Source organism: Narcine bancroftii, chromosome 2, assembly GCF_036971445.1.
Source record: "Narcine bancroftii isolate sNarBan1 chromosome 2, sNarBan1.hap1, whole genome shotgun sequence".
Taxonomy (NCBI): domain Eukaryota; kingdom Metazoa; phylum Chordata; class Chondrichthyes; order Torpediniformes; family Narcinidae; genus Narcine; species Narcine bancroftii.
This window is the reverse complement of record NC_091470.1, coordinates 65,363,856-65,387,244: the sequence shown is the minus strand read 5'-3', so window position 1 is coordinate 65,387,244 and position 23,389 is coordinate 65,363,856. Positions and strand designations below refer to the sequence as shown.

General features: G+C 39.3%; 1 protein-coding gene across 4 annotated transcripts in view; it reads left to right on the top strand.

The window, feature by feature from the left end:
- The window catches only part of kiaa0586 (KIAA0586 ortholog), a 427,045-nt gene that overhangs the window by 309,702 nt on the left and 93,954 nt on the right, over positions 1-23,389 (top strand). For all 4 annotated transcript variants that reach the window (XM_069916886.1, XM_069916884.1, XM_069916883.1 and 1 more), the window contains one exon: positions 8,414-8,497. In XM_069916886.1, coding sequence (XP_069772987.1) covers positions 8,414-8,497 — 84 coding nt within the window. The remainder of the gene's footprint in view (positions 1-8,413; positions 8,498-23,389) is intronic.

The window sequence follows — 23,389 nt, the reverse complement described above, 5'->3', positions numbered from 1 at the left end:
CAGGCCCACTGAAGTTGTTGCTTTGGTTAAAAATGTTTTGGTTAAAACTGACAGTGGGAGTTTTGTACTGAAAGAGATCATGACAGGCAAATCACCACAGCAACATTCGATTAAATAGCAATTGAGATAAATTAATGTTGTTCAGGAAACAGTGAGAAGACTGAATTTTGAACAGTGTTGCACTAATCATTTTTGTTAATGTAATCAAATGAATTCATGATGCACCTGAATTACTGATCATTTAGCTTTATGGCTGTCATTGATGAAGAAATCTCAATTGCAGAATAAGATTGTTTTAACCAGTTTTGTCTAATAGATTGGCATGCATTTTGAAACAGTGCATTCATTGATTCACAATGAACAATTATATGAAATACATTGGCGCATTATATGAGATGTGGACTGATACAGAGCCAGCAACCTGCATCTGAATGTTAATAAAACAAAAGAGATGGATGTCGACTTCAGGAGGGCCCGGGGGTGGTGGGGGTGGGGGGGGGGGGGTGGGGGACCACGCTCTGCTGACTATTAACAGCTCAACCATTGAAGTCGTCAAGAGCATCAAGTTCCTTGGAGTGCACTTGGTAGAGAATCTCACCTGGTCCCTTAACACCAGCTCGATAGCCAAGAAAGTCCAGCAGCGCCTCTACTTCCTGCGAAGGTCTAGGAAAGTTCATCCCAAACCCTTCACCCTCACTACATTCTTCAGAAAACATATTGAGAGCTTCATGTGCAACTTCATCACCGCCTGGTTTGGAAGCTGTACCACCTCGGACTGCAAGACTCTGCAGAGGATAGTGAAGTCAGTGGAAAAGATCATTGGGGGTCTCTCTTCCTACCATGAAGAACATTTATAACACTCGAAGCAGGCAAAAGGCAATAAACATTGTGAAGGACTCCACAGATCCCTCAAGTAAACTGTTCTTCTTTCTGCCATCTGGTAGGAGGTACTGTAGCACTTGGGCCCTTATGTCCAGATTAGGAAATAACTTTCCCCCCCAAGCCATCAGACTCCTAAACTCCCAGAACATTTGGAGATAGTGTACTGTGGACTGTTACAGTATGTCTTAATATTTCAATGTGTTTAACTTTTATTCTAACTTATATTTATGTAATTATGCTCCGTGTTCCTGGAAAAATGCTACCTCATCTTTACCATGTGAACATAGTATGAACAATAAATAAAGGTGACTTGACTTGACAGTAGATATTTATGTAGGAGAACCAATATATTTTTTACAGTGTACTTGATGTGACACTACTTAAGGCATTTCAGTGAGATCCCAGTTAATTGGCTGTGCAGTGTCCTGGGATAGGAAGCCCTTTGTGCCATTTCCACTGGGCCACCCTTAACTGGGAACTAATTGCTTTTCCACTGAACACACTCATTCCTGGGGTCGGAGTGTTCTACCTTCAACTGGAAACAGGTGACTTTCTGCTGTCCCTTTTCCACTGGTTTTATCAGCAAACTGGCATCAACAAACGCTGAGGATATGAATAGGGGTAGAGGTGGTTAATCCCCATCGTGAAATGATGTCATTTGACACCGGTGTTCGGACAAGGCTCTTTTTCCACTGGACCCTGTCCAAGTAAATTCCTAGTTAATTCCTGGAGCAGGGTGCCAGTGGAAAAAGGGTTATTGACTGCAGTATTATTATTGCAGGTTTATCAAATGATAATATGCAATTTGTGTGGTGTGTGTGTGTGTGTGTGTGTGTGTGTGTGTGTGTGTGTGTGTGTGTGTGTGTGTGTGTGTGTGTGTGTGTGTGTGTGTGTTTTAGGATAGTGAGTATGAAGTTATTTGCCTTCCTGAAATTGTTTGATCCATCTAGTCATTAAACTATTGAATGGGGTCCATACAAGATTATTAGTAAGTGAGATTTACTGCTGCAATGTTATCACTTAAAGATTACTGGTAAGTCTGAAAAGGAATATTGCACATTTCAATATACCAAACAGTTTCAAAAGACTTACATTGGAAATAATGAAACAGAAATTAGCACTTGTGAGCATTGCTTGCATCAGTTTAGATTATTACGTTAATTCTACATTCAATCAGATTACCCTCACTGTTAAACTCTAAGAGGCTAAATGATAATCTTGTCTTTTGCCAATAAACCATGGTCTCATTAATCAGTTTTCCAAAAAATAATTACATTTTAATATGCCTTTCTTTTTAATCACAAATAATAAATATTTTCACTGAAGATTTTCAGATGTAAGATTCATGCACATTTCTATGAATCATCTGATCTATCTATAAACAAAATGCATTTCTTTTCAAGATTAATCCAACCCTTCTTTCTTGGTAATTTACTCCTGTAAGGAATTCCATAAAGACGTTGCATTGTGACAATGCAGATCTTATTGATAAATTTCAGCAGTTTATTTAACAACATTGGGAATTCTTACATTCCTCAATATTTAAAGTGATATTATTGCTGGATGACAACCTGTATAAACATTTCTGGTCTATCATCTTCTCATTTCATAACAAAGGATGATAATGGCATCTGCAATTATGAAATATTATCCAATTCAGGCAATGCTGGATTGTGATTAAATTTGAAATCTTCCTGGTGATGACAAAGCTGCCTCAAGTAAACTGAACATTAATTTCTGTGAGAAAACTGACTGTACTTTGAAATGTATCTGAATCATTCACTCATTTTCAAGAAATAGGGAATGCAATATTGAAGATTAAGGAAAAGATGACTATGAGAACAAGTTTTTAAAAAATAGTTTAGAGGATCCACGTGGGATGTAGGAGCAAAGCCCCCTCTGCTTGATGGTTGGCTTCTGACACGAGTAAACATCATTCCCTCGATTTTAGACGAGAAGCCTCTTTTATCCTCTTCGACTCTCATCTCTCTCTTATCAGAATCAGAATTTATTGTCACGAACAAGTTATGAAATTTGATGTTTTGCGGTAGCATTATGGCATGAACAATCATATTATGACCATCTTTCAACATTACTATCAATAAAAAAGATAAAATCGTAGTGCATGAAAAGTGAGGCAGTGTCTTTGGTTCATTGATTATTCAGGAATCTGATGGCAGCAGGGAAGAAGCTGCCTTTGTGCCGTTGAGTGATCATCTTTAGGCTACTGTCCCTTTTTTCCCGATGGTAGCAGTGTGAAGAGGGTGTGGCCTGGGGGGTGGGGGTCTTTGAGGATAGAGGCTGCTTTTTTAGACACCGCCTCGCGTAGATGTCCTCGATGGAGTGAAGTCTGGTGTCTGTGATGTCACAGGCCGAGTTAACAACCCTCCTGTCACACCTGATCTAATGCAGAACAGAAGAGCACAATTATTGCCATGTGAGAGAGATGTCAATAAATGTTTGAAAGTGATCAATGGAATATCAACAACATTTCAAACATTAACTCCATGTCCTGATGGAATCAGTCATCACAGAACCTTCCTAGAAAGAGATTTTAATAATTTGCTGGATTTTGATTTAATTAATTTTAGTTATTGTACGGCATCTTTTGATTTCAGAATTCCTTACTGGTGCCACTTGAATATTACTGATTCACAAGTTTAAATATTCTCCTGATTGACCATCCAGCCAAATAAGATGATTACAGCAGGTGAATCCACTCACTTCATTACTCTATTAAATATTTTTGCAAGCAAAGTATTTCCATTTGGTAATTTGTGTTCTCAGACTTCTGCTGATGGAATTATTAAGTGAATGTGAGTTTATTCCAAGTAATCCTAAATCTTGGAAACTGAAATCCCATGTGATAACAGCCATTATAGATAGATCAACTCATCCTAAATATAGCTGATTGCAGCAGTGAATAATAAAAAAATGAAAGGGTATTTTAATTCAGTAAAAAAACAGAAATTGGAAGTCAAATAAGACCACAGCCAGTCCAGCAGTATCTATGGGAAAAAAATGGTTTTATATTAATAACCATTCATAAGAATTCTGTTTATTTTAAGGCATTTTATGTTTTTAAATGCGATTTTTAAAATTCCCATCATTTCAAGCAAGTATAAGTATTCAAGAGACATAAAATTTATTCTCTTCTTCAATTTTTTAACTGCTAAGCCTTTGCGTGACCTTCTCTGAAAGCGAAACGACTTCAAACGTTCATGCATTGCCACTTGCTCCTCACCTAGAGCTGTTGGATTTGATATTCCTTCCTAGCACAGTTGTCAGTGAAAATGTGGCCCCACGGGAGTAGCTGGCTCACCCTGATCAGCATGGAATCATTTAAATATTTTTAGCAAGCTGCCTGAAATATTCCTTCCAGTCTGAGAACTTTGCATTATGTGGACTGCTGTCAGAAGAGTCAACAATCTGTAGAACCATGATAAAGGCAAGGCAAAATAGAAAAAAAACTTGGTAACCTTTGATAAATTGTTCAATATTCATTGATTGGTAATCCTATTCCGATTGTTCAAATGTTCACATATACTGTCCCTGTCCCAGCAATGCTCAATGCCTGATTTGTACCAGTTCTTGGTCAACCAGGTTATTGATGCACTGACAATGGAAATTGTAATCATGTAAGAACATAAGATTTGAACCAATAGAACCAGGAATGGGCCACTTATATCATACTTGATGTTCTATCATTAACACCATTTTCTACCCTTTTTCCATATTCTTGGATTCATTTAACAAAACGTAAATCTGTTGATCTCTGATTTGAATACAGTGAATGACTGAGCTTGCATAGTACTCTTTAGAACAGAATTCCAAAGATTCATTAACCCTTGTGTAAAGAAATGTCTCCTGTTACAATCCTTTATGATCTATCCTTGCTTTGAAAATGTGATCTCAGTTCTAGAATTTCGGTATTGGCAAAGCTTCTTCCTGCCAAGCTCTCTAAATGTTTTTTTGATATATCAATACATCATCACCCCTCCCTCTGAGCTCACAAGAATGAAAGGTTAACCTATTAAATCTCTGCACGTATGATGGGCACACCATCTCAGGAATCAATCTAGTCAATTTTTGCAAAAAATTAGTGCACTTTTAAAATGAGACCAAAATCATACACAATTCTGCAGATGTGGTCTTGTCAAGCCCTGTAAAATTGTAGAAAGCAATCTTTACTTTTGATCTCCTGTAGTAAAGGCCAACACACCATTAGCTTCCAAACTGCCTGCTGCACCTGCAGCTTTCAGTGACTAGTGTCCAAGGACAAGCAGTTTCTTTTGAATTTTAACACTTTCCAATCTGTCACCATTTGAAAAAAGACTCAATATTTCTCTTTTTTCCACTGAAGTGCTTAACCTCACAGATTTTCACATTGAACTCCAATTGCAAGAGCCCACTCACTTAAATTGCCTACATCATTGAAGCCTCTTTGCATCTTTATCACTCATTGCATTCCCTTTAGTTTCAAGTAATTAGCAAATATGGGGATTTTACTTTATTTCCTTCTGTGCAAATCATTGATACAGACACGATTATCTGAGGGTAGTGGTCCTCCATTAGTCACAGCCTGCAAATTATATTTTTACTGTCACTCAATCCGTATGGCTTAAATTCAATACCTTTTATTTGGAGGTGTAGTTGTGGGATCCAGCAGAATTAATGCCAGAAAACTCGAGATTTGCATGAGCAGCCCACACACAGTCATCCACCTCCACCTCCTGACTAAAGCAGCTGAATTATAGACAATGCCACAAATTTAACCCTTTTCCTTAGATCTTTGGTACAAAACTTTTTTTTGTGAGGAGCGTCAGATTGCTAACCTATATCATTTTTGAGACACAGAAATGGAAGCACAGCATTTTCTGAGAGGTTTTCATTCTTGTATTTCTGATTGTGCACTGAAATTGGGCTTCCCGCAGTTTCCCAGCAATAGCACTGGGAGACCTTGCCTCAGAACCTACAAGAGGTTAGTATTGGTATAGGTTCAGTGAGAAGAACAGTTTCAAAGGATTAAATAAATTTCAGCTAATTTACCATTTTGAATTAATTGGCTTAAATGAAATATATTTAATTCTCTAAGTTTGAAATGGAAAGTTGTGGTTACTCTTGTCAGATTAAAGTACATGCAAACATTTCTTTTTGATTAAAATCATCCACTAGTGTATGTGCTTAAACACAAATCAGTAAAAATCAAGATACTTTGTATGAACTGTACTGGCGAAGCTTATCGAAACACAATGCAGAATAGTCCCCGATGTAAGCAGAGTCTTTCTCACTCTGTTGAGGCAATAGCATTTTGTCTTTCTTAATGCAGAAGAATTTAGACATATCTTTGTTTTACTTCTCTGTCAAATTTTGTAAATGAATATTTATATTATGCATTGCATTTACATTGGCCCTTCCAAAAATGTTTGGCCAGTTGTAAAGCAATTGGAACAAAAATGCAGATGTCGGAAATCTGAATCAAAACAAGCAACATTGGAGATACTCAGGATATCAATGCAGCATTAGTGGGAAAGGAAACGGAGTCAGCATTTCAGGTCAAGGATCCTTAAAAAAAAACTGGACAAATGAGAAAATGAATGTATTAAAATACAGGGGGAAGGATAGAGAGGATATTGATATGATGGGATACAGGTCAAAACTGTTAAAATGACAATAACCTTAAATATAGGCAGTGGAAATTAGGAAGGATAGAAGCTGCAGCTACATCTGTGAGAAAGGGAAGGAGTTGTCCAAATTTGTTAAATTTGGTATTGAGGTCAAAGGATTTCAAACATTTTTGGTTAAAAATGAGATGTTGCTCCTTGAATTTATGTTGGACATTGCTGAAACAGAGAGGCTAAAGTGAAAGTGAAAGCATAAAGCTGGAGAAACTCAGCTGGTCAAACAGTGTCCTTTATATAAGCAAAGATAAAAATACATAAACGATGTTTCGGGCTTGAGCCCTTCATCAAAGGTCGGAAAAATGTTGGTAGGCATCCGAATAAAAGTGTGGGGGGGGGGGAAGACGTGGTTGCAAAGGCAGGAGGTAAGAGGTGGAGAAGGGAGGGAGGGGACAGCAGCAATCAAGGAGAGGAGAGATGGCTGGATGAATAGGGAGGGAGTAAAACTGGAAGGGGAGGGAAGGAGGGAAGAGGAGAGCAGGTGAGCAGAAATCGGAAAAGTCAATGTTAATGTCATCTGGTTGGAGAGTGCCCAGACAGAAAATCAGGTGTTGATCCTTTAGTTTGCGGGTGGTCTAGGTGGGATAGTGCATAAAGCCATGGCTGGACATATGAGTATGGGAGTGTGACACAGAGCTGAACTGGTTGGTTACTGGGAGGTCTCTGTCACTGGTGCTTCGGAGAGCAAAGGAGAACTTCTTCAGGGTGGGCATCCCTTGAAAAATTTCACAGAGTTTTGCTGTAGTCAGGAATAAAACATGAAAATCTGTAGACACAGTGGTTAAGGTGATGTCTACAGATTTTCATGTTTTACTTGAGGCTAAAGTGGAATTTGGGCAGAGAACTAAAGTCACAGGGATTGGAGTCTCAGGTCTTAATCAGAGGTGTTCTGAAAAATAGTTACCAAATTAACAGATGAAAACCAATGTTCTGAAACTTGGCAGCCCATTCAATAGGGACCCAACAAATATATAGCATTGTACATATCTGCAATCCATTGGTTTTCCATTGAGGCCAAAAACAGACAAGGATAGGAGGGGGGAGAGGAGAGCGAAATTTGATTGATTTCAACATTCACACTAAATCATTGTTGTTTGTGGATCTACATACATGCAAGGTGAACTGTGTATTAGTGTGAGTGTTGGCAAACAACACACTTTTCTCCAGACTCTTCTCCTGAATCCTGTCAGCAGGTTTCTGGGCCAACTAGTTTTTGTTAGACACCATGGATGCTTTATACATGTGTAATATTATAGCAATCTTGCACGTTAATTCGATGATTTCCCCACGTCCCATAATCACCAATTTTTTAATAAGTTGAACATAACAGCTGCATTGAGCAATGGTTGGAGCATCTGGCTGGAGGCATGGGTCAGAGTCCCACTGGGAGTCGATGTCCCATGTAGAGTCAGTGTCGATAGTTTCTGTTGGATGTGTGTCCAGGTCCAGAGCCTGCAAAACTCGGAGTCAGGAGTATGGGTAGATTTATGGCTGGAGTTTGGGACTGTTGATGGTTGTGCTGTTTACTGCTGTAAATGCCAAAAAAAAGTCCAAAGCGAATTGATCTTCTCCTTGTAAGGTTGCAGTAATATTTGTTTTGACATGGAAGTTGTCATATCCATCGATGGATATGTATTGGTCTTAGAGATCTGCATATTTTCTTCTCCATGGGAAGTCTGCAAACCTGTCCCTTGTGGGATAATGGAAATGTGGTTATGAATGAGCATGTAAGTAACAATCTTCTTCACGAAAATGAAGGAGAGAAGTGGACAGAAATAACCCTTTTTGTTTGCTCCATATTGGATGAGAACAAGTGTGGTTCTAATCTGATTTCTTTCCCCTATTTATAGTCTCCAGTGATGGTACAAAATGAAGAGGAGGGTGGCACCTACTTCCCAGGAGCCAGTTATATTGCTGTTACTGATTTACCAAAGGTAAACTGCACATTTATTTATCTACTTTTAAATCTAAGTTATTTCTGTGAAGAAAATTATTAAATAAATATAGTGTCGGGCTGGACACAGCCAAGAAAGACTCAGCCACCACATTGAAAGTCGTTAATGACCGTTTTTATTCAAATTCAGCCCGCGGCCTTTTAAGGGCATCATGAGCTCAGACACCTCGTGGATTGTGACATCATAATCGCTGCCCCAGGTGCATGCTGGGCAGGAGACTTGAGGCAGGGAGAAAACCCTGACAGCGCCATCTTCCCATGGCTGCCCCGCCACGTGGCGTTACACGCGGGGCCGGTTCACCATGAGAGAGTGCGCCGCCATGATAGCTTCATTTTATTTTTTTTATTGACAAAACAAATGTTCCTTATTTCTGTACTGTGGAAATGTTAATTGGCATCATTAAGTTCCACACTAATAGAAGACCCTGAGGGCAGGGGAGGTTGGAAGTAGAGGGCATAAGTTAAAGGTTAGGGGGCAAAACTTTAGGAGAAATATTAGAGGATGCTTTTTCACTCAGAGAGTGGTGGCAGAATAGAATGATCTTCCAAAAGAGATAGTTGCGGCAGGGTCCCTTCAGTCATTTAAGAGAAGGTTGGATGTGTACATGGATGTGAGGGGGTTGGAGGGTTATGGGCGGAGAGCAGGAGGAGGGAGCTAGTGGAGTTGTTCAAGTGGACTCGAAGGGCCGGCATGGGCTGTTTCCGTGCTGTAAACGGTTATATGGTTAACCCAGAACAATAGTTAAACAACTGCCAACTATGCTGAAGGCAATCAATGAAATTGTGCAGTATGCATTATAAAATGGTATTCAGAAATCTTCCCAATTACTCATTTTTTTATTAATGAATGATAAATTATTGCATTTTCGAGGAAGAATGTTGTACCATGTGCATTCCAGATGGCTGGAAAAGGGATTTTGTCTATGTTTTGCAAATAATCTTTGGATGTAAATATAGATCTATGGTTTCACTTAGTGAACATGGTTGTCATTTCAAGAATACAAATATTACTTTCACAGGGGAATTAAAATGTAAATAAACATCATATAACACATGGATTACCACTACGTGATCTAAATTTTGTTCCATGGGCATGAGATTTGAAGGTGCTTTTACCTGAGTTAATAAGCTGAACGGAACCAACTCCCCATGAGTTGCCGGTGGCTGAAAATAAATTCAAGCAGCTGTGTAGAACTTTCAACAGCATTGAGTGTCAGTGGTAACCATAGTAACAATCATCTGATAAGTACTGCTGAGCTTTCTACTGCAACACTCACACACAAAGCTTGTTTGTAAAGCTATAGATTCTTGGCAGATTTTAGAGCACATGCGCTGTTACATATTGATAACAGCATTAACTGGTCAGGCTTTTCTTTAACTGAAATATTCATCAAAAGTTTTAATTAATGCAGTTACACAAATGTGAAAGATCTTTTGGAAGCATTAAATAGTACATTTGTTCCATTTAGAGGGAAAAAAGTAGTATTGCTGTTGATGGCTGATTATACAGTCTTTGTCATATATGGAGTGAGTCGGATGTTCAATATCTTCCAGTGTAGGAAAATATTTGTCTGTCTGTCTGTCTCTCTGCTCCCCTCACTCTCTTCCCCTTTCTCTCGCTCTACTCTCTCTTTCCCACAAACTAATTTAGTCTTCAATAACCTTGCCCAATTATATATGGTATAGAAAAGCACTGCAGTCAGCTCTTAGAATTTTAAATTCGACTTCAAAAGTGATGACAAAAAAATTTACCCTGCTGTAAATTAACATTGCTGAAAATACGGCGTCAATTGTCTGAATGGATGATAACAGAATTATAATAAAATGATTTTCTGAACCCTAATCGATCATCGTCAAACAGCAGAATGGTTGTCAATGAACAAGTCATATTACATGTTACTAGGTGATCATGAGAGCACAATGTTACATTAATTTAAAAAGCAGTTCTGCTCTGAAAGTAGAATCTTTTGATTCTAAATGGGTTTGTGGGGTCTTCTTCTTTTCCATATTTCATATTTGCAAATTTAAGAGAAGGCAGAAGAAAAATGGTGATTAAAATTTGAACACTGCTGGAATAATTTGGTGATGTTTAATAACTAGAATATTCATCTTGCATCTATGACTGCAAATGGCCTCCAGACAAGCTTTTAATTTTTTTTTCCTTGATTATCATAATTCCTCAGTCATTGCTTGGAGGAAATATTTTAATGGAATACAGCAGTCAGGTAGTTATTTTTAACAATTGGTCATGTGGGGAAGCAAGACTCTTAAATCTGTCATATAGTGCAGAACTCTTAGACCAATCAAATAGTACATTGCACCTTGACTAATAATACAATGCAGTGCTCTTACACCAATCAAAGTTTATCGTGCTGTTAGACAAGTCACATAGAGTGAAAGTCAACCAATCAAACAGTGTGGAGCTTTTGAATTAATCACACAGTGTTAAGCTTATGGACCAATTGTGCAGTGCAGCACTACAGCTCATGATAATTCTGTATCACTGAAAAAGAGGAAAAGGGAGAAGCTGTATAATGCTGCAGTAAAATATTTACTAGGTTACTATGGATACAGATAATCTGAAAATGTGAATCTACCACAAAGCTCATCCCAACATTACAAAATGAAAAATTCTTCCAGTGCAATATTTTCTACTGAAAACAAAAAAACTTGCATGTTTCTCAGTATCCGTCTGTTTTGTACCTATACTCTTGCACATTCTCAGTAGATTTTTAAAATTATTTAGATTAAAATTAGAATTAAATTTTTAAGTTTAAAAAAGACTAAAATTATTAGATTGAAATTAGAGATGAGCCGCAGTTACCACTCTTCTTTGGTGGCAGTGAATGAACAGATATAATTTTTAAAAATGCAAGTGTGGATTCTTCATCAGGCATGTTTATACCACTGGTATAGCCACCCATAACTTCCCGTCATGGGCATTCTTTGTAGATGATCCAATTAAGCTAATTGGCTTTTAGACTCCCTAAACAATCCTCATCATTGAACCCAGTAGAAACTGCTGGTTAAGGATCAGAGTGAGAACGTCAACCATTTTTTTTCCACACAAGGCAAGATTAGTATTATATCTTTCTGCCACCTTGGTAAACATAGCCATTTTATTGTAGACCTTTAGACCATTTGAAAAGTAAAATCCTGGTCGTTTCAGGATTCAAATACAGTTTGTTTTACTCTCTAGAGAAGCATAGTTTTCAGAATATTTAAAAAATAAAAATCTGTTTTTTGCTTGCAATTTTGCCAATGAAATGTTTACATTCAAATATATCCAACAATAAATTGGCAGCACACTTCATCACCAGATAGTTAAAAGCATTATTTATCAGACTGCATAGGGCAATAGTCTGCTATCTTAACCTGAGGCTGTAATGAGTTTGTGGATCTTAACAAGCCTGGTATTTATCAGTGGATTTCAATACCTCAGATGTGATATTGAATAAAGTTCTTTGGATGGGGTTAGTGTGGATTGCTGATTTTCGGCACAGGCATAATGAGCCAAAAGACTTATATTTGTTCTGCATGACTCTATTGTAATTTTAGGTTTGGTAAATTGTACAGATGAGATAGATGACGGTTAGCATAGCAGTTAGCGCGACACTATTACAGCACCAGCGAGCTGGGTTTGAATCTGGAGCTGTCTATAAGGAGTTTGTACATTCTCTCCATGTCTGCGTGGGTTTCCTCTGGGTGCTCTAGTTTCCTCCCACTCTTCAGAATGTACAGGGGTTAATTGGGGAATTTGGGCTGCATGGGCTCGTGGCCCAGAAGGACCTGTTGTCGTACTGTATTTCTAAATTTAAGTTTAAAAAGTGTGATAGAAAGAACAAAAATGACAATGCAAGCTAAATGCAGGTTTCTACATGGTTCACAGGAGCTTGGGATTTAGAGGGACAAAGGTGTAAATTTTTGGTAGTCCCATGGTGTGTTGAGAGAACAGTTAAAGCATTTGGGAGCCAGTGATTCATAAATAGAGACATAGAGTACAAAGCAATGATGTTATGCTTTAACCTCGTTTAATGTAGATTACATCTAACTTGGAGTGTTGTATTCTCTTCATATCACCACGTTTTAAGGAGTGAATGCAAGTTCTGGAGAGGATTTATGAGGATAGTTCTAGATAGTTCTAGAGATGAGAGATTTTGGTAAAGGTAAAGGTGCCATTATTGTCACGTAATACTACATTTAGAATGTAACCTACGTGATCTACTTTAACCTTTGTCTACCTTAAGGCAGACAGAGAGTCACCACTTTGTCCACCTGGTGTTCCTAGGTAATCTCCCTTCCAAGTGTTGACCACTCCTGTACCTGCTTGGCTTCTGAGTTGAGACAATTCCAGGTATATTCAGGCTATTAGATGCTGTTAGATTAGATTGGTGAGGCTGTGATTATTCTGTTGCAATTAAGAACTTTGAGAGGAGATTTTAACAGTGGTGCACAAGAACAGGTCAGGTCTACCTAGAGTTAATTGAGGGAAGCTGTTCACATTTGTTGATGGTTTTGGATCCAGGGAGCACAGGTTGAGAGTAATGGGAAGAAAGTCTCCAGGAGACCGATTATGATTTGGTATTTACTACTTGTACAGGTGGTGGAGACAAAGTCAGTCAAGGCATTAAAAAGGCATTGGAGGGGTTAATAATTTGCATGCTACAGTGGGGGAAAGGGACTGATGGAAACCCATTCAAGGAGCTAACATGAACTTACTGGGTTCAAATAAACTAGTGGACATAGAAAGATGAATGCAAAGCAAATATCTGACATTTTTCAATATTAAATATTGAATAAAACATTTGCTGTCTCGTGCATTGATGCAATAATCTTGCAAATGTATGTTTTTTAAATATTTGGATTGCCTGATTCATAAGTCTCACTGAAGAAAACCAATCTCCATTCACTAGTTTTGAAAATGAATAATCAAATGTTCCTACATGGTTAACATAACATTGTTATACATGAGGTTATTATTTTAACATTTTTTTTCTGCCAGGTTTAAGGATAAGTAAGATTATCAGCAGCTGCCTACATTGATGCCAGCGCGACTAGGGGGCGGGGGGAGAGATGGCAGTGCGAATCGGGTGGGCAAGGGGGGGAGAGAGACCGCCAGTGTGACTCGGGCGGGCGAGGGGGAGAGACGCCAGCACGAATCAGGCAGGCGAGGGGGGAGAGGGGTTGTATTATACACGGGGGTAAAAATTTTCCCCCTCAAAAATGCATTATACACACCTATTTACGGTAGATCAGATGGAGGTCTACAAAATTATGAGGGTATAGATTGAGTAAATGCAAGCAGGATTTTTCCACTAAAGTTCGGTGAGACAATAACTCAAAGACATGGGTTTAAGAATTTAAATGTTGAAAGGGAACATTGGGGGCAACTTCACACCGTGAGTGGAGAGTGTGGAATGAATTGTCATCTGATGTGGTGAATGAGGGCTTTATTTTTACATTAAAGAAAAATTTGGATTGGTAATGGATGGGAGGGGAATGGAGGGCTAGAGTCCAGTTTGGAACAGGCAGAACAATTATTTGGCACAGACTAGATAGGCCGAATGACCTGCTTCTGTGCTGTGGTGTTCTATGGTTTGATGGAAAGTTGGGGGTAACATTGGCAGATGAAATTTAATCTCTAAAAATGCAATGTGTTGCATTTTGGAAAGACATATCAAGATAGGACACATTCAATAACTGGTAGGGTGCTAAGGAATGTGGACGAACAGAAAGGCCTAGAGATCCCAGTCCCTAGTTTCCTGGAAGATACAATACAAATTGCTTATATTTCCTGAGATGGTGAAGAAGGCATGTGATATGTTTGTCTTCCTAAGAATATCAGAGTTGGGCCATTGTGGGTGCAACTTTACCACCCACTAGCTAAGCTACACTTTGAGTATAGTGTGTAGTTCTGGTTGTGACACCATTGGAAGGATGTTATTACATTGGAGAGGAGATTCATTGAATGTTACCTGGATTGGAGGGCATTCGTTATGTACCGAGATTGGACAGGTTGGGCTTGTTTTCCCTGATTTGAAGGAAGCTGTAGAGTGACCTGGCAGAGGAATATAACTTTATAAGAGGCTTAGATGTGGATAAATGTGAGGTTATCCACTTTGGTAATACAAACCGGAGGGCAGATTACTATTTGAATGGCAATAGATTAAGAGATGGGGAAGTGCAGAGAGACCTAGGGGTACTTGTACACCAGTCTCTGAAGGCGAGCATGCAGGTACAGCAGGTGGTTAAAAAGGCAAATGGTATGTTGGCCTTCATATCAAGAGGGTTTGAGTATAGGAACAAGGATACCTTACTGCAGCTGTACAGGGCCTTGTTGAGACCCCACCTGGAGTATTGTGTGCAGTTTTGGTCACCTTATCTAAGGAAGGATGTTCTTGCAATGGAGGGAGTGCAGAGGCGATTCACCAGGCTGATACCTGGAATGTCTGGAATGACTTATGAGGAAAGATTGTGCAAATTGGGATTGTACTCGCTGGAGTTTAGAAGATTGAGAGGGGATCTCATAGAGACCTATAAAATTCTGGCAGGACTGGACAGAATGGACGCAGATGGGATGTTTCCAATGATGGGAAAATCCAGAACCCTGGGCCATGGTTTGAGGATAATAGGCAAACCATTTAGGACCGAGATGAGGAGGAATTTCTATACCCAGAGGGTGGTGACTCTGTGGAATTCATTGCCACAGAGGGCAGTAGAGGCAAGTTCATTAAATATATTTAAGAGGGAATTAGATATATTTCTTCAGTATAAGGGTATTAAAGGTTACGGAGAGAAGGCAGGGACGAGGTACTGAACTTTAAGATCAGCCATGATCTCGTTGAATGGCGGAGCAGGCTCGAGGGATCGAATGACCTACTCCTGCTCCTATCTTCTATGTTTCTATGTTTCTATGTTAGATAGGGTAATAAGAGGTCCAGGGTGTGTGTATCAAGAAGTTTAAAATAAGAGAAAGGAGTTCTAAAGGGAATCTGAAGGACAAGTGTTTATACATAGAGAGTTTAAGATCTGCAACTTGCTGCTAGAGGAAATTGTGGAAACAGATACATTTGCTCTGTTTAACAGGCATTTAGTTAGACACAAGCCTTAGAAAGATATGGTCCTAATGCAGGTAAATGGGATTAGTGTAAATGGACAAAAACATTGGCATTTGGGCTGAAGGGCCTGTTTCTGTGCTCTCTTATTATTGTTTATATGAAAAGGTAGAAAAAGTTCTGCACATCACCTCCAAATTGCTTACACTTCTCCATTCAACGCCAAAGATATCCAAATAACATATTATGGATCAAAGTTCATCATTAACTGATTTGAATATTTCTTCCATCAGGCCTTTTCCACAAATCCATTTGGTGGAATGTTGCTAACATTGAAGGATGTTAAAAGGCTTAGGACAAAGTAATCTTTTGCATACCTCTATAATATAAAGGAAAGCATGCATCTCTGCATTGTCTTGTGGTGGAATACAGATTTTTGCAAGGGAACTTGCACTTTTTGCAAGGTGAAGGCATTAGGTCTAAATAAGGAGGTAGTGAAATGGATTCAGCAATGGTTGGATGGGAGGTGTCAGAGAGTACTGGTAGAAAATTGTTTGTTAAATTGAAGGCCGGTGACTAATGGAGTTCCTCAGGGTCCTGGGTCCACTATTGTTTTTTATATATATTAACGATCTGGAAGAAGGGGTGGTGAATTGGATAAGTAAGTTTGCAGATGATACAAAGATTTGTGGTATTGTGGACAGTGATGAAGATTACCGTAGCTTAAAAAGAGATATAGGAAAGCTAGAGGAGTGGGCTGAGAAATGGCTGATGAAATTTAATATGGATAAGTGTGAAGTGTTGCATTTTGGAAAGGCAAATCTAAATAGGTCATATACATTGAATGGTAGACAATTGAGGAGTGCGAGCAACAAAGGGATTTAGGAGTTATGGTAAATAGTACTCTCAAAGTTGATACTCGGTAGATAAAGTGGTGAAGAAGGCATTTGGAATGTTGGCCTTCATAAATCGGAGTATTGAATTCAAGAGTTGGGATGTTATGATGAAATTGTGCAAAGCATTGGTGAGGCCAAATTTGGAATACTGTGTGCAGTTTTGGTCACCAAATTATAGGAAGGATATAAACAAAATAGAGAGAGTGCAGAGAAGGTTCATGAGAATGTTGACAGGATGTCAGGGTTTGAGTTACAGAGAAATGTTGAGCAGCCTGGGGCTTTTTTCTCTGGAGCGTAGAAGAATGAGGAGGGATTTGATGGAGGTGTTCAAGATTTTAAAAGGGACTGAGAGAGTCAACGTGGATAGGCTTTTTCAATTAAGAGCGGGGGATATTCAAACCAGAGGCCATGGTTTGAGACTGCAGGGGGAAAATTATAAGGGGAACATGAGGGGAAATTTCTTCACGCAAAGGGTGGTTGGGATGTGGAATTTGCTTCCGGGAGAGGTGGTTGAAGCAAGGACGTTATTTACATTTAAGGAAAGACTGGATAATTACATGGAGGGGAGAGGATTGGAGGGGTATGGACCAGGTGCTATTCAGTAGGACGAGGAGGGTGGGGATTTGTTCCGGCATGGACTAGTAGGGCCAAACTGGCCTGCTCTGTATATGGTTATATAACTATAGCCCTGTTGGGTTTTCATCAAAAAAAGGTTAAACACCAGATTGAAGCATTGTACATTTGTTGATCACCACAGACTTTGTCAAGGTGACACTGGTGCAAACAATATACAAAGAGCACACCAAAAGTACTGCTAGTTTGAAAATATTTCTCAGTAAAACACACAGATAATGATGCATATGCCACACCCTGGTCACCATTCTTCTTCCAAGGGATTTATTTTGGTGGGCCCTGACAGTCAGAGAATGCATAAAGCATACTTTCCTATAATGCAACACTCTCACGAGAGAAGCTAACTTTGTTTCAGTCGTTATTGTCATGTCTCTGACAGGATCAGAACTGAATCATTCATCCTTGAAGCTATGCAGTAAGACTTTATAGATTTTCTTCTAAGATAGTCTTCTAAAATTGCATGGACGTTATTTTTTTAAAAAATGGCTGTGTGGAACAATCTTCTTACTGTGTACTGCACTCTGCTGGGCATTTGCCACATAGTATGAACAGAATTTTTTAAATAACTTGGAAATATAAGCAATCTTAGCCATAATTTTGCATGCTGGCATTAAGATAGTGGATTATTTTAATTCATTTATCATCTCTATAAGAAAGATTTGAAGGTAAAGAACTGTTTCACAAATTTGTTTCAATATCTGACTTCAATTCTAATTACTTCATAATTGGCATAGTTTTATTTACTATCTGAAATAATGCTGAGGTCCAACATTATCTGCAAACCATCATTTGCAGAGTGCCTTTCTTATCTTCAGACAATCTATTCTACTACCAATAAATTACTTTTAAAGTATTGCCAATGGATAGTTGCAGTTGCAGGCAAATCTGGCACACATTTTGTGCCTATTAGTGTTTCAGAAATGATAACTTAGTCATCTCTTTTTAAAGCTGCTAAAAAGAGAAATGTTGAACAGAAGGCCCTTTCAGTTCTTATATCCATAGAATAAATGTTTTAATTATGGAATAACATACTGATAAACTTTGTGGAATGAAATTTTTAGCAAATATCTCTAATTTTTCAAAATTAGATGTACAATCTCCAGCCTGAGCCCGTGGCACCCAATTACACCCAATTAACCAACAACTCTGTACATTTTGAAGGTGGGGGGGGGGGGAGACTCTGGAGCACCCTGAAGAATTCCCACGCAGACACAGGGAGAATTACAAACTCCTGACAGACCACTCCGGATTTGAACACGGGTCACTGGCACTGTAATAGCATTGTACTAACCGCTGCACTAACCGTTGCCACCCCATAATCAAGCAAATATATTATTTGTGTGATAAATATAAGCTTTTGCTCTTTCACCATTTCCCCTCTGTATGTTATGCTTCTAGATCAGCGGTGTCAAACTCAAATTCACGGAGGGCCAAAATTAAAAACTTGGACTAAGTCGAGGGCCGAACTAAATATTTATTGAAAATTTTCAACAACATCTGCATGTTTTCTCTTCTTTCAACATATGTAATGTTAAACTTTTTCTTATTAAAATAAATGTTTAATAATAGTTTTGGATAAACTCTTTCATTGTCATTGTCATTGGCCCATTTCCTTTAGCGTCTGAAACCGTGCACATGACGAGTCAATGAGGGATGATTAAAGCAGTGGTCTTCAAACTTTTTCTTTCCACCCACAGACCACCTTAAGCAATCCCTTACTAATCACAGAGCCCCAATGGCACAGGGACACGAGTGGAAAGAAAAAGGTTGAGAACTGTTGTATTGTGGTAACTCCACATCTGATTAGGTTAATTGTTAGGCAAGTGTTCAGAGAAGGACCCCCCCACCCCCACCCCAAGAAAGGCTTAAATCACAGGAACAAAATAAGCTAATGTCTCACTGATCCCAATCTTACACACAGTCCTGATGTGGAATGTGGGGTCGCAGCTCCACATTCACCCGAGTTCAGGTGCTGTCTGTGTGGAGTTTGTACGCTCTCCCCTTGCCTTGGACCAACAGGTCAGTCGCCTGACGAAGGCACCCGAACCCCCTGTTGAAACGCCGGCGCCCGGGGCGGTGGAGGAATTGGCTGAGAAGAGTGCGTTGCTCCCACCCTCCCATGGTTGGAGAGGGATTAAACTGCGATCTCACGGCGCCGGTCTCGTCTCCAACAAAAGGAGCGGGAGGCAGGGTCCGCCACGCATGGAGCGAGGGGGAAGGCATCGCCAACGAGACGTTCGGTCTGGCGTCGCCGCTGAAGTGCAGACCTAGCGAAGATGGTCCCCAACTCCAGCCGCGTCTGTATGTCCGGGAGCCGGGCGGGCTGAGTGCGGCGCTCCGATCCCCGGGATTCGGGACTCTGACATCCCTCCACACCTCCGGCGTCTTCATTTTCACCTTCAGTGTGCATGCGCTATACTGGCGCGGCGGCCAGCGGGCCAACTCTAATATATATTTAATATGATCTTGCGGGCCAAATATAATTATATCGCGGGCCAAATTTGGCCTGCGGGCCAGAGTTTGACATGTGTGATCTAGATGGACTAAACCTCCACTTAATCTTTGGCAATGATGGATGGAAAGTTGAAGGTCAGCAATTGCAATCCAGATTTTCTTACTGACGAAATCTCCTCTCCCCTTCCCATACAAGAAAGTGAATTGTTTTCCTGTTGAGCCAGGTGACATATCAGACAAAAATTATAGCCTGTATTTCTTTCCATTCATTTTGCTTTTGAAGTTGATGGAGAACAGTAAATCTTAGAGGCAGTTGTATCCATTTCCTTTCTTGGCTGCCGGCCACAACAACATGTAAGAGCAGTTATTTTAAGTTAATTTGAACTGTGTTACTAACAAGACTAAACCTGAGTAAGTACGAAGGAAAAATGGCGCATGTTGGCTAATTAACTGTTTTATTCCCATTACTTCATAATTACCACAGTGCACTTTACCAAACAAAATATGAAAGAACCTCCATCTTCACTTAGACCCAAAAGTATTCTACCAAAAAATTACTTTTATTGTATAGTTGTGGTTGAGAGAAAATATGGCAGACGTTTGTGTCCAACAAGTTCAATGAAAGATTAATCATCTGCTTTTAATGTTGCTCTTTGAATGTGCTCTGAGTTTAAATGGAGTAAGGGGATCTCTTCCAGCTATCTAAGAGGACAGATGAGTCACTCAGATTGATCTTAGGCCAATAGCATTAATGTTAATGATAATGTTTATTGTCATACACAGTGTAAATGTATATACTTTATGCCCAAAATTCTTATTGCTGCAGCTGAACAGGCACTTGCACAGAAAAAAACTAGAATAGTAAGCTAATTGAATTAAATTAAAAGAAACAATAAATACATAATAAAGATTCACAATAATCCTGGTGCAAAAATTAATTTGCAGTAGCCCAGTATTGAGAGCTGTGAGAAAGAAACAGTTCTTGAACTAAGAGGTGCTGATTTTCAGGCTTCTGTACTTTTCAGAATCAGAATCAGGATTTACTGTCATGAACAAGTCATGAAATTCAATGTTTTGCAGCAATATCACAGTGCAAACATACATATTATAACCATCTTATGACATTACTATAAAAAAATAAAATAAAATAATAATAACAAGAATAGTGCATAAAAGATAAGGCAGTGCATTTGGTTCATTGATTATTCAGGAATCTGATGGCAGTGGGGAAGAAACTGCCCTTGTGTCATTGAGTGCTCGTCTGTAGGCTCCTGTACCTTTTCGTCAATGGTAGCAGAGTGAAGAGGGCGTGGCCTGGGTGGTGGGGGTCTGAGGATAGAAGCTGCTTTTTTAAGACACCACTAGGAGTGCAGTGCTGCTGGATCTCACTGGACCACCACTCCTGCACCTCAGGGCAGCTCCAGGCACCTCATGGGGTGGCTCCAGCACCTCCTTGTCACTGCTTGTGGTGAGTCCGGCGCCTAAAAAATTAGCACTTCACCCCTAGACACCACCTCATGTAAATGTCCTCGATGGAGTGATGTCTGGTGCCTGTGATGTCACAGGCCAAGTTAGGGTTAGGGTTAGGGTTAGGGTTTATTCTTGACCTGAGAGTTGGCACCTTCATACCAGGCAAGAGGTGCAACCAGCCAGAATGCTCTCCACAGTACACCTGTAGAAGTTTATGAGAGTCTTTGTGACATACCAAATCTCCTCAGACACCTCACAAAATATAGCCGCTGGCAAGCCTTCTTTGTAATTGGATCAAAATGGAGGCTCCAGGACGACCCTTGAAGATGTTGACACTCTGGAATTTGAAGTTCTTGATCCTCTCCACTACTGAGCCCTTGATGAGGGCTGGGTTGTGTTCCCCAGACTTCCTCCTGAAGTCCACAATTATCTCCTTGGTTTTGCTGATGTTGAGTGCAAGGTTGTTGTCGTTACACCATTCAAAGATGTGATCTAACTCCCTCCTGTTCGCTTCCTTATTGCAGTTTGTGATTTTGCCGATAACTGTGGTGTAATCGGCAAACTTGTAGATGGCTTTGGAAATTTGCCTGGCCACGCAGTTATGGGTGTATAACGAGTAGAGCAGTGGGCTAAGCATGCATTCTTGGGGTGCGTGCGCCAGTGTTGATGATCAGTGAGAAGGAGATGTCATTTCCAATTCGTACTGACTGTGGTTTTCCAATAAGAAAGTGCAAATTTAACAGTGAGAAGAGATTGTGACCAAGGGTGATGGGAATCCTTTATGATATTGGATGCCTTCTTGAGGCAGCGCCTCACAAAGATATCTGCAATGAATGGAAGGTCAGAACCTGTAATGGGCCTGACTATCTTTGTTTGCTACCTTCTGCAGCCTCCGTGTTCCAGGATGTGATGCAACCAGCCAGTAAAATTTTCCACAGTGCACCTGCAGAAGCTTGGTGGAGTGTCTGACAATATGTCAAATCTCCTCAGTCTCCTTTGACTCATAGACAAATTATAGAAGAATTACTGTTATATTTTGATACTAGTGAGGTTGTATCAATTCTTTTGAGTAGAGTTGGTACTCAGGTGCAAGAGGATCTATCATAAGTCTTTGGTTCTATAAATCAATCATAACAATTTTTTTTTCATTTTACCTCCTACTTCATACATAAAGGTGAGAGTGGCTCCAAAGAAATCTTTGGTAGTTACGAGATCATGGAATATACAGATATATTCAGGATCACTGAGCATGTTTGCAAATCATACATCTAAAGCATGCAATATTCTGCATTATTTTGCTATATCATTTTCTTCAATTATATTTTTATTGTCTGCTTTATTGATTATTTTTGATGAAGTGATGTCGGCATCCTGTACAGTATTGATTCGTGTTATTGCTGAAAACCTCAAAAATTCAATAGCATAAAAGACAAAAATATAGTTAACTGCTCCAGTTTAACTTATGTTATTCAATAACAGTGACTCTTTTATAAACAAGTCACATGTTTTTCATGCTGTGGGTTAAGTCTCATATCACTGCAAAGGTTTATGTCATTGTTGTGGGCAAATATGGAGCACTGTAAAGTTCAAGGCAAAAAATGGTTCCAGCACAGCAGAAAGAGGCCAGTTGGCCCAGTTGAATCAGCATCGACTCTCCATAAGATCAATCCTACCATCTCATTTGCCCTGCCTGAACCCCATAGCGCTGCTGTTTTCCCCCCTCCATTCATATACCTACTCATCTAGTTTTGTTTCATATGCTACTATTGAATCTATATACTAAGTCCCTGATGTTTTTTAAGAAATGTTTCATTTTTTTTTGTTCTTTTAGTCATCACTTTCATTCTTTGTCCTCTTTTTTTCTTGAACCATTGCCAATGGGATCAACTTCTCCCTGTCTACTCTCTCCATTACCTTCAGATGTTCTTGCAATCTCCTCTGTTCCAAGCCGAATGACCAAATTATTCTAATGCGTGATTATAACTTAAGTTCGTCACTCCTGGAATCATTTTGGTAAATCTTAAATGCACTCTTTAAAAATTGTTTAGACCTTTCCCAAAATGTGGTCCCCAGAATTGAACACAGTACTCCTGCTATGACTAAACCTGTCTTAATTCATATTAGGACAATTTCCAAACATGTCACAAAAGTTAATTCCAAATGAATATACAAAACAATCACTACTGTTTATTGCTTATGTGTATAAGAATTCGACTTAAACATCCCATTAATTTTTGAGTTACTTTTCTTTAATTAAAAGGTTTTGCTTCAAGCTATTAGTTTTTTTTTAACAATTATCATCAGAAAACTTTCAGAGTGATTTAACAGTTTTTAAAAAATATATATATTGCTTAAAGGTTCCAT